We start from the raw sequence: 18,558 nt of genomic DNA, 5'->3' as shown, positions 1-18,558 counted from the left end.
GAGGAGGGTGGATGTGCTGGAAATGAGATATTTGAGGACAATATGTGGTGTGAAGTGGTTTGATCGAGTAAATAATGAAAGGATGAAAGAGATGTGTGGTAATAAAAAGAGTGTGGTTGAGAGAGCAGAAGAGTGTGTTTTGAAATGGTATGGTCACATGGAGAAAATGAGTGAGGAAAGATCGACAAAGAGGATATGTGTCAGAGGTGGAGGGAACAAGGGGAAGTGTGGGACCAAACTGGAGGTGGAAAGATGGAGTGAAAAAGATTTTGAGGGCGAAAAGCGTGCAAGGAATAGAGTGAATTGGAACGATGTGGTATACCGGGGTCGACGTGCTGTCAATGGATTGAACCAGGGCATGTGAAGCGTCTGGGGTAAACCATGGAAAGTTTTGTAGGGCCTGGATGTGGAAAGGGAACTGTGGTTTCGGTGCATTATACATGACAACTCGAGACTGAGTGTGAACGAATGTGGCCTTTGTTGTCTTTTCCTAGCGCTACCTCGCACACATGCGGGGGAGGGAGTTTTTCATTTCATTTGTGGCGGGGTGGCGACAGGAATGAATAAGGGCAGACAGTATGAATTATGTACATGTGTATATATGTATATGTCTGTGTGTGTATATATATATGTATACATTGAGATGTATAGCTATGTATATGTGCGTGTGTGGACGTGTATGTATATACATGTGTATGTAGGTGGGTTGGGCCATTCTTTCGTCTGTTTCCTTGCGCTACCTCGCTAACGCGGGAGACAGCGACAATGTATAATATATATATATATACATATATATATATATATATATATATATATATATATATATATATATATATATATCCCTGGGGATAGGGGAGAAAGAATACTTCCCACGTATTCCCTGCGTGTCGTAGAAGGCGACTAAAAGGGGAGAGAGCGGGGGGCTGGAAATCCTCCCCTCTTGTTTTTTTTTTTTTTTTTAATTTTCCAAAAGAAGGAACAGAGAAGGGGGCCAGGTGAGGATATTCCCTCAGAGGCCCAGTCCTCTGTTCTTAACGCTACCTTCCTAACGCGGGAAATGGCGAATAGTTTGAAAAAGAAAAAAGATATATATATATATATATATATATATATATATATATATATATATATATATATATATACACTAGGGCCACCTACAACTCACACGGTAGGACAAACCAGAACCATGTATCCAGCGTAATGTAATATTGTCTCACACTCATCGTCAATATCTGAAGGTGGGATGTACAAGATTTTTCGCTCATTGGTTATAACGAGGATGACGGCCTTAATGACTCTGGCAGTTGACAGGTCTGAGGACCAATTACCTGAGGAACGTGTTTAAGTCATTAAAGTTGTCAACGTCAAGGTATAATCACCAAATGGAAAATACTGAACACCCTTGATTGGTTGGTTGGTTGTTTGTGATTTAGACCTATCAACTGCCAGGGTCATTAAGGCCGTCAACGTAAGCTACATCCACCAACCAAAAAATCTTCTTCATGTGTTGAAGATAATGCTAAGACCAAATACACTCTCACTGTGCATGTGGACCCTCTCCAGATGACATACGTAGTACTATGAATGTACACATTCACAGTACACACATGCTTCTTGCATGTTATTAAAGATTAAGTAAACAAAGTGACGAACAGAACAGCTAGACTAACTGAAGAGGAAAGATGGGAAAATTGGAAAGAGAGAAATATACAGATGACGTATACCTATTTTCTCTAGCAATAGGCAGATAAACTAGCTGTTCAGCAAGTTAATCTTGCTATTCAGTAGCCAAAATACATCGTGTAATATCATCCATCATTATTACTATTTAATTTCTTTCATATATCTAAGCTACAGATCACTAAGACACATCTATAGGTCTAGTGATGGTTTCCTTCCCACATACCTCACTATGCTAATTTCTCTGCCGTAGTTCTGTCCTCAGGAAGTGTAGTTTAGTTATCCTATATAACAATCAAAGATCAATTACACGCATAATAACTTCACACAAGTGTGGGTTGACAATATTGCGCAGTTCACTACTAAGGGAAACTCTTCTAAATCACAACGCTTGGTTAGTCCCGTCATCTGTTTATCTCTTTTGAGTCTTTCGATAAAGTAAAAAATATATATTAAGGTATTGTAATCCCTGGACACGACGTCCAGCTCTTCATTATGACAATACGTACTCGTGAGTACAATAGTGAGACACTGGAGCATGACGCTGCGACCCGGGTATGGTAACGTGAACCTTTGTCCTTAGTTATGACAGTCAAGTCAAAGGCAACTCCAGCATAGCCACCAGTCATGCTGACGTGCTCAAGGATTGCATCGTTGTACTCTAGGATCACAATGTCATACTCAGGGGTTGTACTCTGGGATCATACCGTCCTGCTCAGGGGTTGTACTCTAGGATCACAACGTCCTACTCAGGGGTTGTACTCTAGGATCACAATGTCATACTCAGGGGTTGTACTCTGGGATCATACCGTCCTGCTCAGGGGTTGTACTCTGGGATCATACCGTCCTGCTCAGGGGTTGTACTCTAGGATCACAACGTCCTACTCAGGGGTTGTACTCTACGATCGCACCGTCCTGCTCAGGGGTTGTACTCTGGGATCACACCGTCCTGCTCAGGAGTTGTACTCTGGGATCACACCGTCCTGCTCAGGGGTTGTACTCAGGGATCACACCGTCCTGCTCAGGGGTTGTACTCTGGGATCACACCGTCCTGCTCAGGAGTTGTACTCTGGGATCACACCGTCCTGCTCAGGAGTTGTACTCTGGGATCGCACCGTCCAACTCAGGAGTTGTACCGTCATATTTAAGGTGTCGATGAAGGGATTACTACATAGTGACGTGTGTTCTGCACTCATCAGATCTTCACTTGTTCATTTTAATTTGCGAATAAAGTTATTGGAAAGATTCATAATATAGTTTCGATAATTTTTCACTGGCAGGGAGCGATTTTTAGCCCTATCTTAATAACTGTTTACCTTATCATTTTTTTAAAGGAAATAAGATCTTATACAGAGTCGTGCATGCGTAAGTGCTTTCAATGTTACTGATGATCGATGCTAGGCAGCTGCTTTAGATTTCATAATGAGAATATGAAGATATCTTTCCTTAATCATCAAGGGTGATGATAATTATCGAGGAAGCGCAAGGGACTGACTAACATGCGACGATCAATGTCATCATATGTGGCCTCGGTCATCTTGATATTTTGGTTTTCAGTCATACTGTTTAGTTTTCAAGATGAGGGTCATGCAGTGTGCATGTGGTCATGCAATCATCCGTATGTCGTGAGGAGGATAATAGGAGAATCGTCAACTCAGGTTTTAGGTTAAACCTAAACCAGCGTTTTACAACTTCATTATGTGACTGAAAACAACCTCAACCAAACAGTGAGTGAAGTAGTTGGTCGCTGTATCTTGGGTTTTACCACAACACATACGATGACATCATCACTAATTTCAGGTCCACTAGCAGCTTGGCTTGTGGGAAGAGTTCACTGTGGAAGGATTATTTACTGCTGTTGAAAAACCCATTTTCTGGCATTAGATCACTTTTTGTTCATATCTTTCTCTGGCAATAAGTATTTCTATACAAATGTGATGATGGTAGTATGTATAGATAATACGATGAATTTAGTTCTGCAAGAATACATCAATCACATTCCTTGTAAGAACCTACATGACATGAATTGATGTCTTTATTGAAATTAATTCTTAACACTTTGAAACCATATGACCGACAATGTGAGGTACGATACCTTCACAACCACAGAATCAGCTACGTTAAGACTTGAGACGATCCTGTTGTGTACGTCCCAGAACCTAATCCGCTCATCTCGAGTTTCATTTTAAACCCCTCAAGCTTCTCCTGGAAGTAGCTCAAGCTTCCCCTGGAAGTAGCTCAGGTTTCCCCTGGAAGTACCTCAAGCTTCCCCTGGAAGTAGCTCAAGCTTCCCCTGGAAGTACCTCAAGCTTCGCCCGGAAGCACCTCAGGGTCCGCTGGAATCACGTCAGGATTCCCAGAAATAGTTAACTGCTGATCGTAAACCTGTGACTTACGAAGAAACGCTGCCAGAAGTTTATATTCGTTCATCATGCGTCTGGCAATTCAGTTGCCTGCTCGTCAGCCGGCACCATCCTGCTGCCATCAAACTATAACCATGTGTTCCCAGTAAGTAAGTAAGAAACTGAGTAATAGTCCTGGTCGCCCATAACTTTGTGTCAGGAGATTTGAAACCTGATCGTTGTAGAGGAATCTAAAATCCGCTTTTAAGTAACTTTGGTTACGTGTGGTATGAACTGCCACACACACTTCATGCATCACCTGGCTGTTCGTGCTGTGACCGACGGTAGCGTCATTTAACGTTAATCTTCCTTAATCTTTCACACGGGCAATGAACTTATACATTTGCCTCTGGAATAAAAATGTTTTGGGATTTCTAAGTTAGCCAATGCTAAACGGTGGTTAAACCAAAATCCGTACTAAACAAGCCCATCCTTGATATTTGATAGACGTAATAACAAACAGTAGTTGAGGATATATAACTGACAAAGTTCAGTCAGAAAGCAGTTGTCTTATTCTGTGGTGTGTGAGGTTAGGTCAATGAATCGTGTCAGACAGGATTTCAGCGTTATCATAATATTACGTTCACTGCTGCAATGTTTTAAGCGACTTAACGATATGTATGAGAGTGAACAACACATAGTAAACTGCTGTGCTATTGTATAATTTCTCTGAATTGTTTAGTGGCAAATTTTATTTTCCTCAGTCACTTGGAATACCTACTAAGCTGCAGTCTCAGGGAAGTGAAATGATCAAAAAAAGTATGAAAACCTTTATACAACTTCAGCTGGGCCGTGACCAACATTTCCTCGCGTAAAAAGTTATAATTCAAACCGCGCGGCTATCATGGCATCCAGTCATTGTGGAAAGGTGGGTGATACGTCAGGGGGGGGGGGGCGCCATCGAACCCTGACCAGATGACCACTAATTCATCAAGGGAAATGTTCCACAGGTGGGTTAGGTAGGAGCCTCGCCGGCGTCGTCCACCGTAACCAGTCTGTCTGGCAATCGCTTTTCCTCGCCCAACTTCACCCCCCCCCCCCCCCCCCACCCACCCTCCCCTCCAGTACACTCATGTCAAAAAAGTAAATGATTGGAACTGTGCAGCCAGTGGTTACGTAGCCACGTAAGGTCGCTTGCGGCGATACAAAGTGTCTGGCTAAATCTGTTGTGATGGAGGAAAAAAGTGATCAGAGACTCGTTGTCCAAAGACTTATCTACAATCAGGAGACGAAGTCATCAAAAATAACGAAGGCACTTCATCGATGGTATGTAGGCTCTTCACGAGCCAAGGAATAACTAAGCATACTCAAAACTTGACCTTCTTACACTACGCCGAAATGCTGGTTCACTTTCCTTCTTATGTAGGTATAAATTTGGATTTTGCTGCCGCGAGCTGGCTGCCTGTGCCCCCCCGCCACTTGCTTGACCAAGCTGCTATGATATGGAACATTTAAAAAAAAAAAAGGTTTTTCACTTTCTTTAAAATTCGTGAATACTTTCCCTTGTCTCCTCCTTTACCCTTGATTCATCCTCTCTCTATTGTGATTGAGGCCCGGCCCTGTTGTGGACTTTTGTCTGTGACTGGAACATCTAACGTAAAAAATGAAAAAAAAAAAGAATTAATAAGGGGCGCATTGAGAGCCATTCTCACAGTGATAGAAAACATAAACCAATCATCATTTCCCCTTAACAGTGGACAACTAATTACAATAATATATCTGACCTAGGGAGCTGGTCTTTATAGCTTCAGTAATTGTAAAGTATGTGGTTTAGAAATATGTATCAGTCCTTCATAATGTATATATATATATATATATATATATATATATATATATATATATATATATATATATATCAATACTGATAAGGATTGATGTGGTATATGGGGGGCGAAGTACTGTCGCAGAACCAGGGCAAGGTAATGGAGTAGTGACGGGCATGTAGTAGTGTGGCTGAACCCGGCCGGGTAAGGGTCATGGCATGGGTTAGTGTGTGGTGTTTGAGTGGGGATAGTGACTGATTTTTGCCGCAAGGGTTGCCAATCTATCATGCGCTCCTAACCATCATGTGGGCGGTGGCGTACAAGAGGATACAGGGGGCACAAAAGGTCCAGGGGCTGGGGTGGTTCTGGTTGGGGGGGGGGGATTAATGATTGAAACAGGCTACAGAGAAAAGTGTTAACCCGGATTAAGAAGGACTGAATAAGTTATTCGTTAGATTACACGACAACTAAGTGATTACAAGAAGTGAACAACAATGAATGGATTTTCCATCAAGACGTCTAGCAAGTCAAGAATTTACAATAAGTTATGATACTCTTCCAGTGTCTCACGGAGAAGATTGTTATGGGTGAAATGTAGGCACATATCTTGTACTGTTGGGTTAAAATCATCTCTGAACTTACTAATATCACATCAGTCATTATAGTATATAATGTTAGAGGGTGTGAGAATAGCTTTGTTGGGAAAATTTAAAGGAGTGTCTAACAATCATGAACGCCCATAACATACCCTATGCAGGCGACAACAACATTAAGGTGTCTACTGATCCTATGATGGTGGACGGATCCGTTTATGTTGATCTCACTTCATCCTAAGTCTAAATAATGTTGTCCATGTTCTCTGTGCATGATGATTGTCAGGACAGGCAGACCCAGGGGTGGGTAACTTTATCCTTCAAGGCAGAAGTTTTTGCTGATTCAAATACGGCTGGTATGGATGGTGGGCTCTGGTTTCATGACGTTATACATAACCAGAGGGTGGTATGTGTGTAAATAGAGAGAGAGAGAGAGAGAGAGAGAGAGAGAGAGAGAGAGAGAGAGAGAGAGAGAGAGAGAGAGAGAGAGAGAGAGAGAGAGAGAATTATTTGCATGTCATACGTATCTTGTACATCAAAAACATGTACACATCTGATATACTTATGTTTGACGCATGTTACAGATCTTGGCTTAATGACTTTAAGCTGATGGAAGCCATTAAATTCAACACCTTACATACGTGACTCATGTACAGCAGCAAAGAACCAATCTGGGAGCTGATGACAAGCATGAATCCTCCTTCCATGTTCTGCCAGGGACACCAGGAGGAGGCCAGAGTCTGAGGGGACCACTAGGGTTCCCTGGCGGGATGACGCCATACCTCCACCAAGCGTCAGGCTGCCACTGTCCTGTTCTTGAATATCGATGTAAAGTCTTGTATTTCTAAGCCTTAGTTTCACCGGTGAATATAGAACCACATGCATCAATATACTGTGATTATATAGAAAGGATATATAGATAATCATCATACCCCTGGGAGTAAGGTGTTATCCTCACTCCCGGGCCTTCATCAGCCCTGCGCCGCCCCTCCTTGATACCTCCCAGGAACCCGGTTAGTCTCTCCTCACCGGCAGGTTGATGCACATGTGTTTTATATAGCTCGCCACCTTCGCCATTTTCCACGTATTTCCCTTTCGTCCTTTTCCGTTTGTCTCTTTCACCCGTTCCCTTCCATTTCTCCCTCTCCATCCCTTCCCTCCCATTTTCGCACTTGTTCCCACCCACTTACCTCGCCAAAGGCGACCCCTACCCACACTTGACCTTCCACTCGAAGAGCTCAGTGGACACAACCGTCTTCTTATAAGCAGCCTCACCGGCTCCGTCCTCATTCAACCACTTCGATCACATGACTTCTCATTTCATGAAGGCCTGAACATTCTCGTTAGGTCGCTGGTTACTGAGCAAACTGGAGGAAGACGAATTTGCAAATTTCACCTCGAACATGGACAGTACCACACCGATCACACCGATCTTAGATTCTTAGTTCTTCGAGGGCTTACAGTGGAGGAATCCATATTCTCTTGATCTGGAAACATTTTATAAGAGTACCTCACAAACTCTGACCTCTGAAAACACCGCCGCTTGAGAATAAGTTTTCAACATTTGTTCTGTCCATTCTTACTAGGATAGGCATGTAGAACCGTCAGGCCAACACTTGGCAAAACTTTATAATTGAGGGGCACTATGTTCTGTTAGGCCATAAGTAGCCCCAAGGAACGCAAAGGATCATTCCGAGAGTCCTTCAATCCTCCAAGGACCTTACAAGATAACCAGAAACCCTCAAGAACCATTATTTAGCTTTACCAGAGCACCAGACACTCAGAATATCTTAAAGGTGGTCAGGGCGGCGTGAACACCCTCAGAATGCCCCAGGTATGGTCTAGGATCTGGCTAGCCTTGCAGTAGCTGAGATGTGCGCGCGTCACAGACTTAAGAGGGAAGCAGCAGTTAGAGGTCACTTGACACAATGTGGTCGTGATGAGGGCTCATCAATGGGGTTGGTCCCTGGCTCTGGGTTTCGCCTGACTCAGTTTGGTTCATTGTCGACTCTCTCGGTAGTAAGTGACTGGCTGACTTCATGCTGCCTTTGTCTGGATCACTGCTGACTGCAGTGTGTCTGGATCATGGTTACGTGCCTCAGCTATGGTTCATGTCTAACGACAGTACTAGTTTATGACGGCGTGTTGCCTCTGGTTCATGAAAGACTGTGTTGCCTGTCCGGTTTATAACAGACTGAGTCACCTCTGCCTAGTTCACAGATGACTACAATGACTCCTCTGTTTGGGCTGAATATCATGTCTTTAATTTCATAATATTTATTTGTCTAGATATACAGAAAGAAAGGGTTTCAATGATAGCAAGCATGAAGTACACATGGCAAGGAGAGTCAGTGAAGGTAAACGCAGAACAAGTAAAGGATCTGTACCGGCCTGGGAGACAAAAACCTAAGTACCGTTGGCCATTACAGTCTAGACTGTAGGCTACAGCGACGTGCTTCCTTCCGCTCTTGGTCCACATAAGCCTGACGTCATCCGGTCCTTACACACACTCTTTCCAAGTGTGGTGACCCATCCAACCTCTGCCGTCAAGTGTGGTGACCCATCCAACCTCTGCCGTCAAGTGTGGTGACCCATCCAACCTCTGCCGTCAAGTGTGGTGACCCATACAACCTCTGCCGTCAAGTGTGATGACCCATCCAACCTCTGCCGTCAAGTGTGGTGACCCATCCAACCTCTGCCGTCAAGTGTGGTGACCCATCCAACCTCTGCCGTCAAGTGTGGTGACCCATCCAACCTCTGCCGTCAAGTGTGGTGACCCATCCAACCTCTGCCGTCAAGTGTGGTGACCCATCCAACCTCTGCCGTCAAGTGTGGTGACCCATCCAACCTCTGCCGTCAAGTGTGGTGACCCATCCAACCTCTGCCGTCAAGTGTGGTGACCCATCCAACCTCTGCCGTCAAGTGTGGTGACCCATCCAACCTCTGCCGTCAAGTGTGGTGACCCATCCAACCTTTGCCGTCAAGTGTGGTGACCCATCCAACCTCTGCCGTCAAGTGTGGTGACCCATCCAACCTCTGCCGTCAAGTGTGGTGACCCATCCAACCTCTGCCGTCAAGTGTGGTGACCCATCCAACCTTTGCCGTTGTAGGAAATGTTCCTCGAGGGAAATATTGTAAGTCATGTTTACTGAAGTGTGATGCGGCGCCCGAGATGTGGGCTCTCTGCCACGACCGTTTCGTGTGTTATGGTGGAGACGTAAGGATGATGTGGATGAAGAGATACGTGTGAAGGAGAGCAGGACGCGCCACACTGGACAGGATGTTGTAGATGAGTACCCGGCGCAGGTGAAGTGCCGCCCACACCTGCACAAACAAGGGGAGCCGCCACCCCTGCCATGCCACCCACACCCCTGCCACCTTCATCTCTGCCACTCACAACCCTGCCATGTAACCCACCTCTATCACCTGCCCCTCCACAGACAACTCTCCACAAACACGAGTATCAAGAACCTCCTTCAACACGCTCTATGACGCCTTAAGTCCTCTCTCAGTTACTCCTTTTGATGTACTCCTTCAGTTACCCCTCCACCACACCTCCCCAGGCACCACTCTGAAGCACCTCTTCAAGAAAGAAAAAAAAAAAATCAAAACCCACCGCTGCCAACAACCCGGCAAAATAACCACAACGTAATAGCTTATCAGCAAGTAATGTATGGAAGCATCACAACGTATTGTAAGATGTGACCACAGCTTACCCTTGTGTACCTTGATATATAACACAGTAAGGTGTGACCACAGCTTACCCTTGTGTACCTTGATATATAACACAGTAAGGTGTGACCACAGCTTACCCTTGTGTACCTTGATATATAACACAGTAAGGTGTGACCACAGCTTACCCTTGTGTACCTTGATATATAACACAGTAAGGTGTGACCACAGCTTACCCTTGTGTACCTTGATATATAACACAGTAAGGTGTGACCACAGCTTACCATCGTGTACCTTGATATATAACACAGTAAGGTGTGACCACAGCTTACCATCGTGTACCTTGATATATAACACAGTAAGGTGTGACCACAGCTTACCCTTGTGTACCTTGATATATAACACAGTAAGGTGTGACCACAGCTTACCCTTGTGTACCTTGATATATAACACAGTAAGGTGTGACCACACAGCTTACTCTTGTGTACCTTGATATATAACACAGGTAGGTGTGACCCACAGCTTACCCCTTGTGTACCTTGATATATAACACAGTAAGGTGTGTGACGCACAGCTTACCCTTGTGTACCTTGATATATAACACATGTAAGGTTGTGACCACAGCTTACCCTGTGTACCTGATATATAACACAGTAAAGGTGTGACCACAGCTTACCCTTGTGTACCTATGATATATAAACACAGTAAGGTGTGAACACACAGCTTATCCCTTGTGTACAATCTGATTATATTAACACAGTAAGGTGTGACCACAGCTTACCCTTGTGTACATTAATGTACAACACTAGCCGCTAAACAGAACACACTGCATCACAATAGAAGACTCGCGTTTGCCACACCACAACTCGGTACTCTAAGTAACTCCCAGACACATCAGTTCATAATAATGCTAAGAAACAGCTCAGTTCAGCTCAAAAGAGATCTTGGCAACACTCAGAAAAAAAGAAAGAAAAAATGTACTTAACTAGCATTTACCCGAAACAAACTATACCACAAAATATAGTTCACAGAATCATCCACGCAAGACTGGATGTAATATCAAACATACTCTATCTCTGCTGACCTTACACTGTGACAGTGACCTTTCTTTCAATCCTCGATAGTCATGACCTTCGTCCCCTCACCCAGCATATGTTCACTTCGTCTGCTATAGTTCCACACACAGTCAGATTCACTTCCAAAATTTCTGATTTATTTCTATTCTTAATTTCTTTTATCTCAATCTAATTCTTTTTCATAAGACGACCAATGATAGAGGAATATTTTGCCCTTCCCAAATAGGCCACTGTATAATAATAATACTGATAATAATAATGATAATAATAATCATAATTATAATAATATTAATAATAATAATAATAATAATAATAATAATAATAATAATAATAATAAAAATAAACGTGGCATAAAAGACCGATCTAACCATATCATCATAGCTGGTGCATCGCCCAGAAACAGCTAAGCGGCAGCGTAATTCGGCCTAGTAAAATGCAGGAAGAATAGCACAGCTTAGCTTTACGTAATTCCACTTCACAGCTGCTGCCGAATACATGACTACGCCAGGCGGATGGTGTGGGAAGCCCAGCCTTAAGAGAATACGACAAACTTTCGTGTAAGGTCTCATGTCTCAACACCGTTTCCTCTCTTATTGGAAACTAAAAGAAAAAAAAAAAATACTCAGGGAAAGGCAGAATGAAAGTAATTGAAAAACTATTTTAGAAATTGTTAATCAATAACGTTATCACTGATGCTCTACATTACCATATATGTTTTGACTGACTCCTGTCCCGGACAGTTAGGACAGTTACGCACCTTTTAAGAATTTACTAAATTTGGTCATCTAAGAGATGAGGATACAAGTTAGTAGGTCATACATGTAGCGCTCTTTGTGGTAATACAGGAGTGGAAGAGTCATGACGTAAGTTACAGACAAACAAGTCTTTCAACAACGTAAATAAACGCTAGATAGATGTCGATCATGTTCGTTTGGTATGGCCTCAATGCCCGTTTTCAAGCCAGGATTAACGCCCTTGTGTGGATTGTTTACTTGATGTCGTATAGTTGTGTGCGTCATTTCCCTGGCGAGGTTGGTCGCTGTCCGGATGCTACGTCAGGCGAGTTTCAGAAAATGTCACAAGAGAGGTACAAGATTGATTCAGTTTCTGCTACTAAACCGAGAGTTTTACATGTTATCATTCACGAAACATATACGAAGCTACGTCTACGAAACATGATCTTTCATAAGGCAAGTTGACAGACGGTGTGTGGGTTTGCGTCAGGTGGCAAGTATTTCCTGTGCAACTTGCACGTAACTGGGCGAGGATGTGACGGGTTAAGTTGTCGTACGTCATCGAACACAAGAAAAGCAACTCTGAATCTGACTGAAAATTCACATTACGGAGGATTTTCACAACATATTGCTTGTTAAACAATCATGTAAAAAAAAGTTATGTATTTTGATACAATCTTGCATTTTTCAGTCAGAACATAAACACATAATACGTCTGAACATTATTTTTTAAAGTGAAGGGAGAGGGAGAGGGGGGGGGGGGGTAAAACGTATAACGAGTCTGGTTTGGTGCAGTTGATCAGAACAAACGACAGAAAGATGCGTCAAGTTTTCCGAGTGTGTGGCCGGAGGATTGCTCGGGGAGCAGCGTACGTGACTTACGCCAGCGCTAACACAACGGTATTTTGTCAGACATTCTGAGGATCCTGACGACGTAGAATTTTCCACCATAATGAATAAGGCAATGTTGAACAGGGAAAGGGAGATCAAGAGAATGATATATTTTAATTTTGATAGTCCTAATAAAACACGGTCAACCACCATAGTTTATTCCTCTGAGCTGAGGTAATCAGATTTACCCAGCTGATTGGGCGGCCGTCATGCCTAACGACTGGTAAGGCCATCAAGGCCGCGAATGTCAAGTTCTTATTAAACCAACGAGAAGATTCATCATCATGTGATCAACAAACATTCCAGATGCCACACACACCATACCCAAACTTCACGTTACGTGACACACTACTTTGTTGTCTCCTTTGATATGCGTTGTACTGAGGACCTTCCGTTATTTTTGTCATTTTGGCCTCGTAATAAGTGTTGTATTACAACTAAATGCCGAGACAGTAACCTTAAATTCATCCCTTAACCATAATAAGAGGCGGCGCTTCTCCACCTGGAAGTAAAGCTTCCTCTGCTATGAACCTCAGGACATCATTAGGACACCAACATTTTTTAAGGATAACAGTTCCACGTCCTCCTTCGATCTGCCACACCACCTCCTCCTGCACATAACTATCATTATTATGCCATCAACTCCAACCAGGTTCTTGCGTTACGGTAGTTTACTTTCCCTCAGGTTCTTCTCATAAAGATATCATTCCAGCTTTACAATAAAATACTCAAAAGTCTTTTCTCAGTTTACTAACCCAGATCCTCCCTTGTCCCAAATACATCACGATAGCTAACCCAGTCCCAGTCTACTACACGACGCACTAACGTAACTCGCAGGTCCCTCTCCCGTGTTAGCCTCAGTACACTAACCCTCTACGAAGGTCTTCTACAAGTACTGTACACTCGGCAGGTTTTCTTCCCAGAAGCAGCTAACCACCAGAGTCCTTCTCCCACCAGCAGAACACCTTCTTCAGAATGGTAACCTCAGAACATCTTCCCACAGGTAACTAACTGTGGTCAGAATGGTGCTGGTGGAGCTGCTGTCGGGTCTGGGAGGTTTGGTGAAAGTGAAGAATCGGGCAGACATCGACAGCGCAGTCTTCAAGCTGCACTATCGCCTCACAGCCACCATGCTCTTCTGCTTCTGTCTCCTTGTTACAGCCAACAGCCTCGTTGGAGACCCCATACAGTGAGTAGGTCAAGATTGCTCCTTGGCCGACATTCAAAACCGTTGCAAGTTCAGAAATGTGATGAATTCATAGTTAAAGTTAGCAACAATTTGCTCCTTTTTCTAACCTTAGGTGTCCTGTTCATAATGGTTCCTTGAGTTTCCTTCTGACCTCTTGTTTCATAAAGAAATGACAACACCACAGGAATATGGTGGTGTTGTCTCCCATGCTGCATCTTATCGTCAGCAACACTGGTACAGAAGGCAGGTGTGGGTGCCAGCGTTCATCCGCAGTTTAAATTTAAAATGGGGTCAGTAGACAACAGCAGACCCCTCGCTGGAGTTTTAAAATATATCTTTTTTTCTCTTTGATCTTAGGCATCTGGAAGCCAACAACAAGAATTACATCATTTGAGAATCTTATGTTTCCTTTCCGCTGCGTATGCATGTCGTTGGATTTATCAGGTAACAGCGGACAACGAACGGTTGTTATACACAAGACGCAAAAGAAACTGACATGGCTATAATCATCTTTTGCTGTAAGGAGATTTGTCAGGTCTGCCTAAGCCTGGGCAACTGGTCTTTACATGGCCTGTTTATAGATCATGTTAGATTCGCCACCTGACATCCTCCTAAGTCCTGTAGTGTACCCATAGTGGAATCTAACAATTGCCTCCACTTAACACTAGACACATACCCTACATCCACAGTATCAGGTGTCGTCAGTGGACACAAAGTTAAAAAGAAAAAAACAGGTTTACAACAATACTTTTCAATAAAAATCTAATAATGAAGAACAGAAATCCATCCTACAATATTCAACGTTTTAGGTTAAAGCTGTTAATATCTTTCTTGATCACTGGCTGGGGGACAGACTCTGTAGAGCTGAAGAGTTTGGAAGGGTTAGTTGTAGAGTTCCTGAGTGTGGGTGGCGTGAGTGTGTAAGAAAACAGAAGGAAACGAGGAGGGCAACAGGTCGTGAGCTTCAACACAATTCAGCCACTCCTGATCAAACGAGTTCTTATCGGCGTTCTGATTGGTTGGTTGTATGGCTTTTAGGCCTATAAGCTGTCAGGGACATTACGGCCGTCAACGTAAGCTACACCCACCAACCAAATAAATGTTTAATATCTTCATTGTTTAATATCTTTAGGTGTTAAGGCTAATTCCATGATTACATACATGTTAACTATGCATGTGCCCCTTACGAGATCAGAAAAAATATACAATTCTAAATAACTCTTACAGATAATCAAAAGTAAAATACAGTATTTTTTGTTTAATTTCGGTCACTACCTAACTCTAAGTAACAGAGATACTTAATATATCTTCACATATATGTTGTTTGACCTAATTACGTAAGACTATTATATACATTTTTAGTAGTTTCTTAACGAAATAAGTTGCTTACTTATGTTGGGCATATTAACTACCAAGAACACTTAAACTGTTCCTTTATCCTCATTAATTCTACATGAGAAAAATGAAAGTAGATAAATCATAGATGAATGAATAATCAGTACAAGAACAAGATGATGATCGGGGACAACAAATCTTACAATTTACCTTTCATGTCGAGGATGCTGACGTGTAGAGAGGAAGTCCAGGTAGTTCACTCAGGCCATAAAACAGTCCGTCTTATTTCCCCGTCCACAAAATAATATAGAATAATGTTCACCACATGTATATTCACCAGCACTCTCTTACGTATCTTAGATTTATCACTCTATATCAAAAGTAGCTTCAGAGTTAACAACAAACAGCACCAAATAAAAATACTGGCACAAACACCTCACTTGCTCCGTGTTTACATGTCCAAGAAATAGTAATGGAGACTCTGGGCCAGGACCAGAAACTGTTGAAGATGTTCCTCCTGCAGGTTGCTATGTACTGGAGCTTTAGTGTAGCCACCAGTAGCCAGGTGGCACTGCTGTAGCAATATGTTGACAATATAATGCAGTTTGTGATATCTGGAGAAAACTGGTTATGAATAGATTTAGAATATATCATGATTGAGAATAGAAATTAATCTCGCGTCAAAGTAGTCCATTCTGACCCTGCTACTGTGTGTAGCGCATTCTTGAAGTGGTAGGAACTCCTGCATTAGGTCCTTGGGTTATAGCCCCAAGACCCTTATATATATATATATATATATATATATATATATATATATATATATATATATATATATATATATATATATATATATGATTCTTCCGGCTGGTAGTCATAACAACATTGACGGCCGTAAATGACCCTGGCAGCTGATAGGCCTAAAGGCCATGCAACCAACCAATCAGAACGTTGATACGAACTCGTTTGATTAAGAGTGGCTGAAGTGTGTTGAAGCTCACGACCTGTTATTCTCCTCGTTTCCCTCTGTTTTCTTTTCTTACGCACTCACGCCACCCACACTCAGGCACTCACCATACCACACATAACCCACCACACTACACATGACCAACCACACTACACATGACCCACCACACTACATATGACCCACCACACACACTACATATGACCCACCACACTACACATGACCCACCACACTACACATGACCAACCACACTACACATGACCCACCACACTACATATGACCCACCACACACACTACATATGACCCACCACACAACACATGACCCACCACACTACATATGACCCACCACACTACACATGACCAACCACACTACACATGACCCACCACACTACATATGACCCACCACACACACTACATATGACCCACAACACAACAAATAACCCACCACACACGCTACATATGATCCACCCCACTACACATGACCCACCCCACTACACATGACCCACCACACTACACATTACCCACCACACTACACATGACCCACCACACTACACATTACCCACCACACTACACATGATCCACCACACTACACATGACCCACCACACTACACACGACCCACCGCACTACACACGACCCACCACACTACATATGACCCACCACACTACACACGACCCACCGCACTACACACGACCCACCACACTACATATGACCCACCACACTACACATGACCCACCACACTACACATGACCCACCACACTACATATGACCCACCACACTACACATGACCCACCACACTACACACGACCCACCACACTACACATGACACACCACACTACACACGACCCACCACACTACACATGACCCACCACACTACACACGACCCACCACACTACACATGACACACCACACTACACATGATCCACTACACTACATACGACCCACCACACTACACACGACCCACCACACTACACATGACCCACCACACTACATATGACCCACCACACTACACATGACCCACCACGCTACACATGACCCACCACACTACACACGACCCACCACACTACATATGACCCACCACACTACACACGACCCACTACACCACACACGACCCACTACACCACACACGACCTACCACACTACACATGACCCACCACACTACACACGACTCACCACACTACACATGACCCATCACACTACACATGACCCACCACACTAAACACGACTCACAACACTACACATGACCCACCACACTACATATGGCCCACCACACTGAACATGACCCACCACACTACACATGACCCACCACACTACACACGACCTACCACACTACATATGACCCACCACACTACACACGACCAACTACACCACACATAACCCACCACACTACACATGACCCACCACACTACACACGACCCACCACACTACACACGACTCACCACACTACACATGACCCACCACACTACACATAACCCACCACACTACACATGACCCACCACACTACACATAACCCACCACACTACATATGACCCACCACACTACACATAACCCACCACACTACACACGACCCACCACACTACACACGACCCACTACACCACACATGACCCACCACACTACACATGACCCACCACACTACACATAACCCACCACACTACAAATAACCCACCACACTACACATAACCCACCACACTACAAATAACCCACCACACTACACATGACCCACCACACTACACATAACCCACCACACTACATATGACCCACCACACTACACACACAAGACATACAACAGTAATCCTCATTACCTTTACTCATCATTAGTTACATAAAAAAGCTGAGTATTTTTCAAGTATTTAGAACGAGATTTATCACTGGACTCAGATTAAAGTCATTACATGAGTGACGGTGGGATGAATATATGACAAAATGCATCGTACGATGATAACATTATCATCATATCCACAACTGTCAACATTCGTTGGTTATTGACAGATTTTCCTGAGAAATGATATAACAGAAAACGATGTCTAGTTATCAGGTCATTAGGACTATCACCTGACAATGACGGTGAGGTCGTCCGCGTCAAGGTACAAACACTAACCAAAATGATCTTGAACACCTTCCTCAGGTGTTATGGACAATTCCAAGACCATATACTCTCTTACCATGCAGGTGGCACATCTGGTAAGTTCCCTGCAATGCTCGTGCGATACATCTGGGTAAGGTCAGGTTCTGACGGAAAGATATGTTTATGCAACTTTTAGGT

The 18,558-nt window shown here is 43.5% G+C and overlaps 1 protein-coding gene across 4 annotated transcripts in view; it reads left to right on the top strand.

Annotated features, from left to right (window-relative positions):
- Positions 1-18,558, top strand: part of LOC139749248 (innexin inx2-like) — a 104,992-nt gene that overhangs the window by 76,647 nt on the left and 9,787 nt on the right. For 3 of the 4 annotated variants that reach the window (XM_071662979.1, XM_071662981.1, XM_071662980.1), the window contains one exon: positions 13,815-14,000. In XM_071662979.1, the coding sequence (XP_071519080.1) occupies positions 13,834-14,000 (167 nt within the window). In that variant the 5' untranslated portion in view covers positions 13,815-13,833. Of the gene's footprint in view, positions 1-13,814; positions 14,001-17,337; positions 18,477-18,558 lie in introns of those variants that run through there. The other variant, XM_071662982.1, reaches the window with a different exon arrangement.

The sequence above is a fragment of the Panulirus ornatus genome, chromosome 6, assembly GCF_036320965.1.
Source record: "Panulirus ornatus isolate Po-2019 chromosome 6, ASM3632096v1, whole genome shotgun sequence".
NCBI classification, from domain to species: Eukaryota; Metazoa; Arthropoda; class Malacostraca; order Decapoda; family Palinuridae; genus Panulirus; species Panulirus ornatus.
Note: the sequence above shows the minus strand (reverse complement) of the source record. Positions and strands in the feature narration are given on the sequence as shown.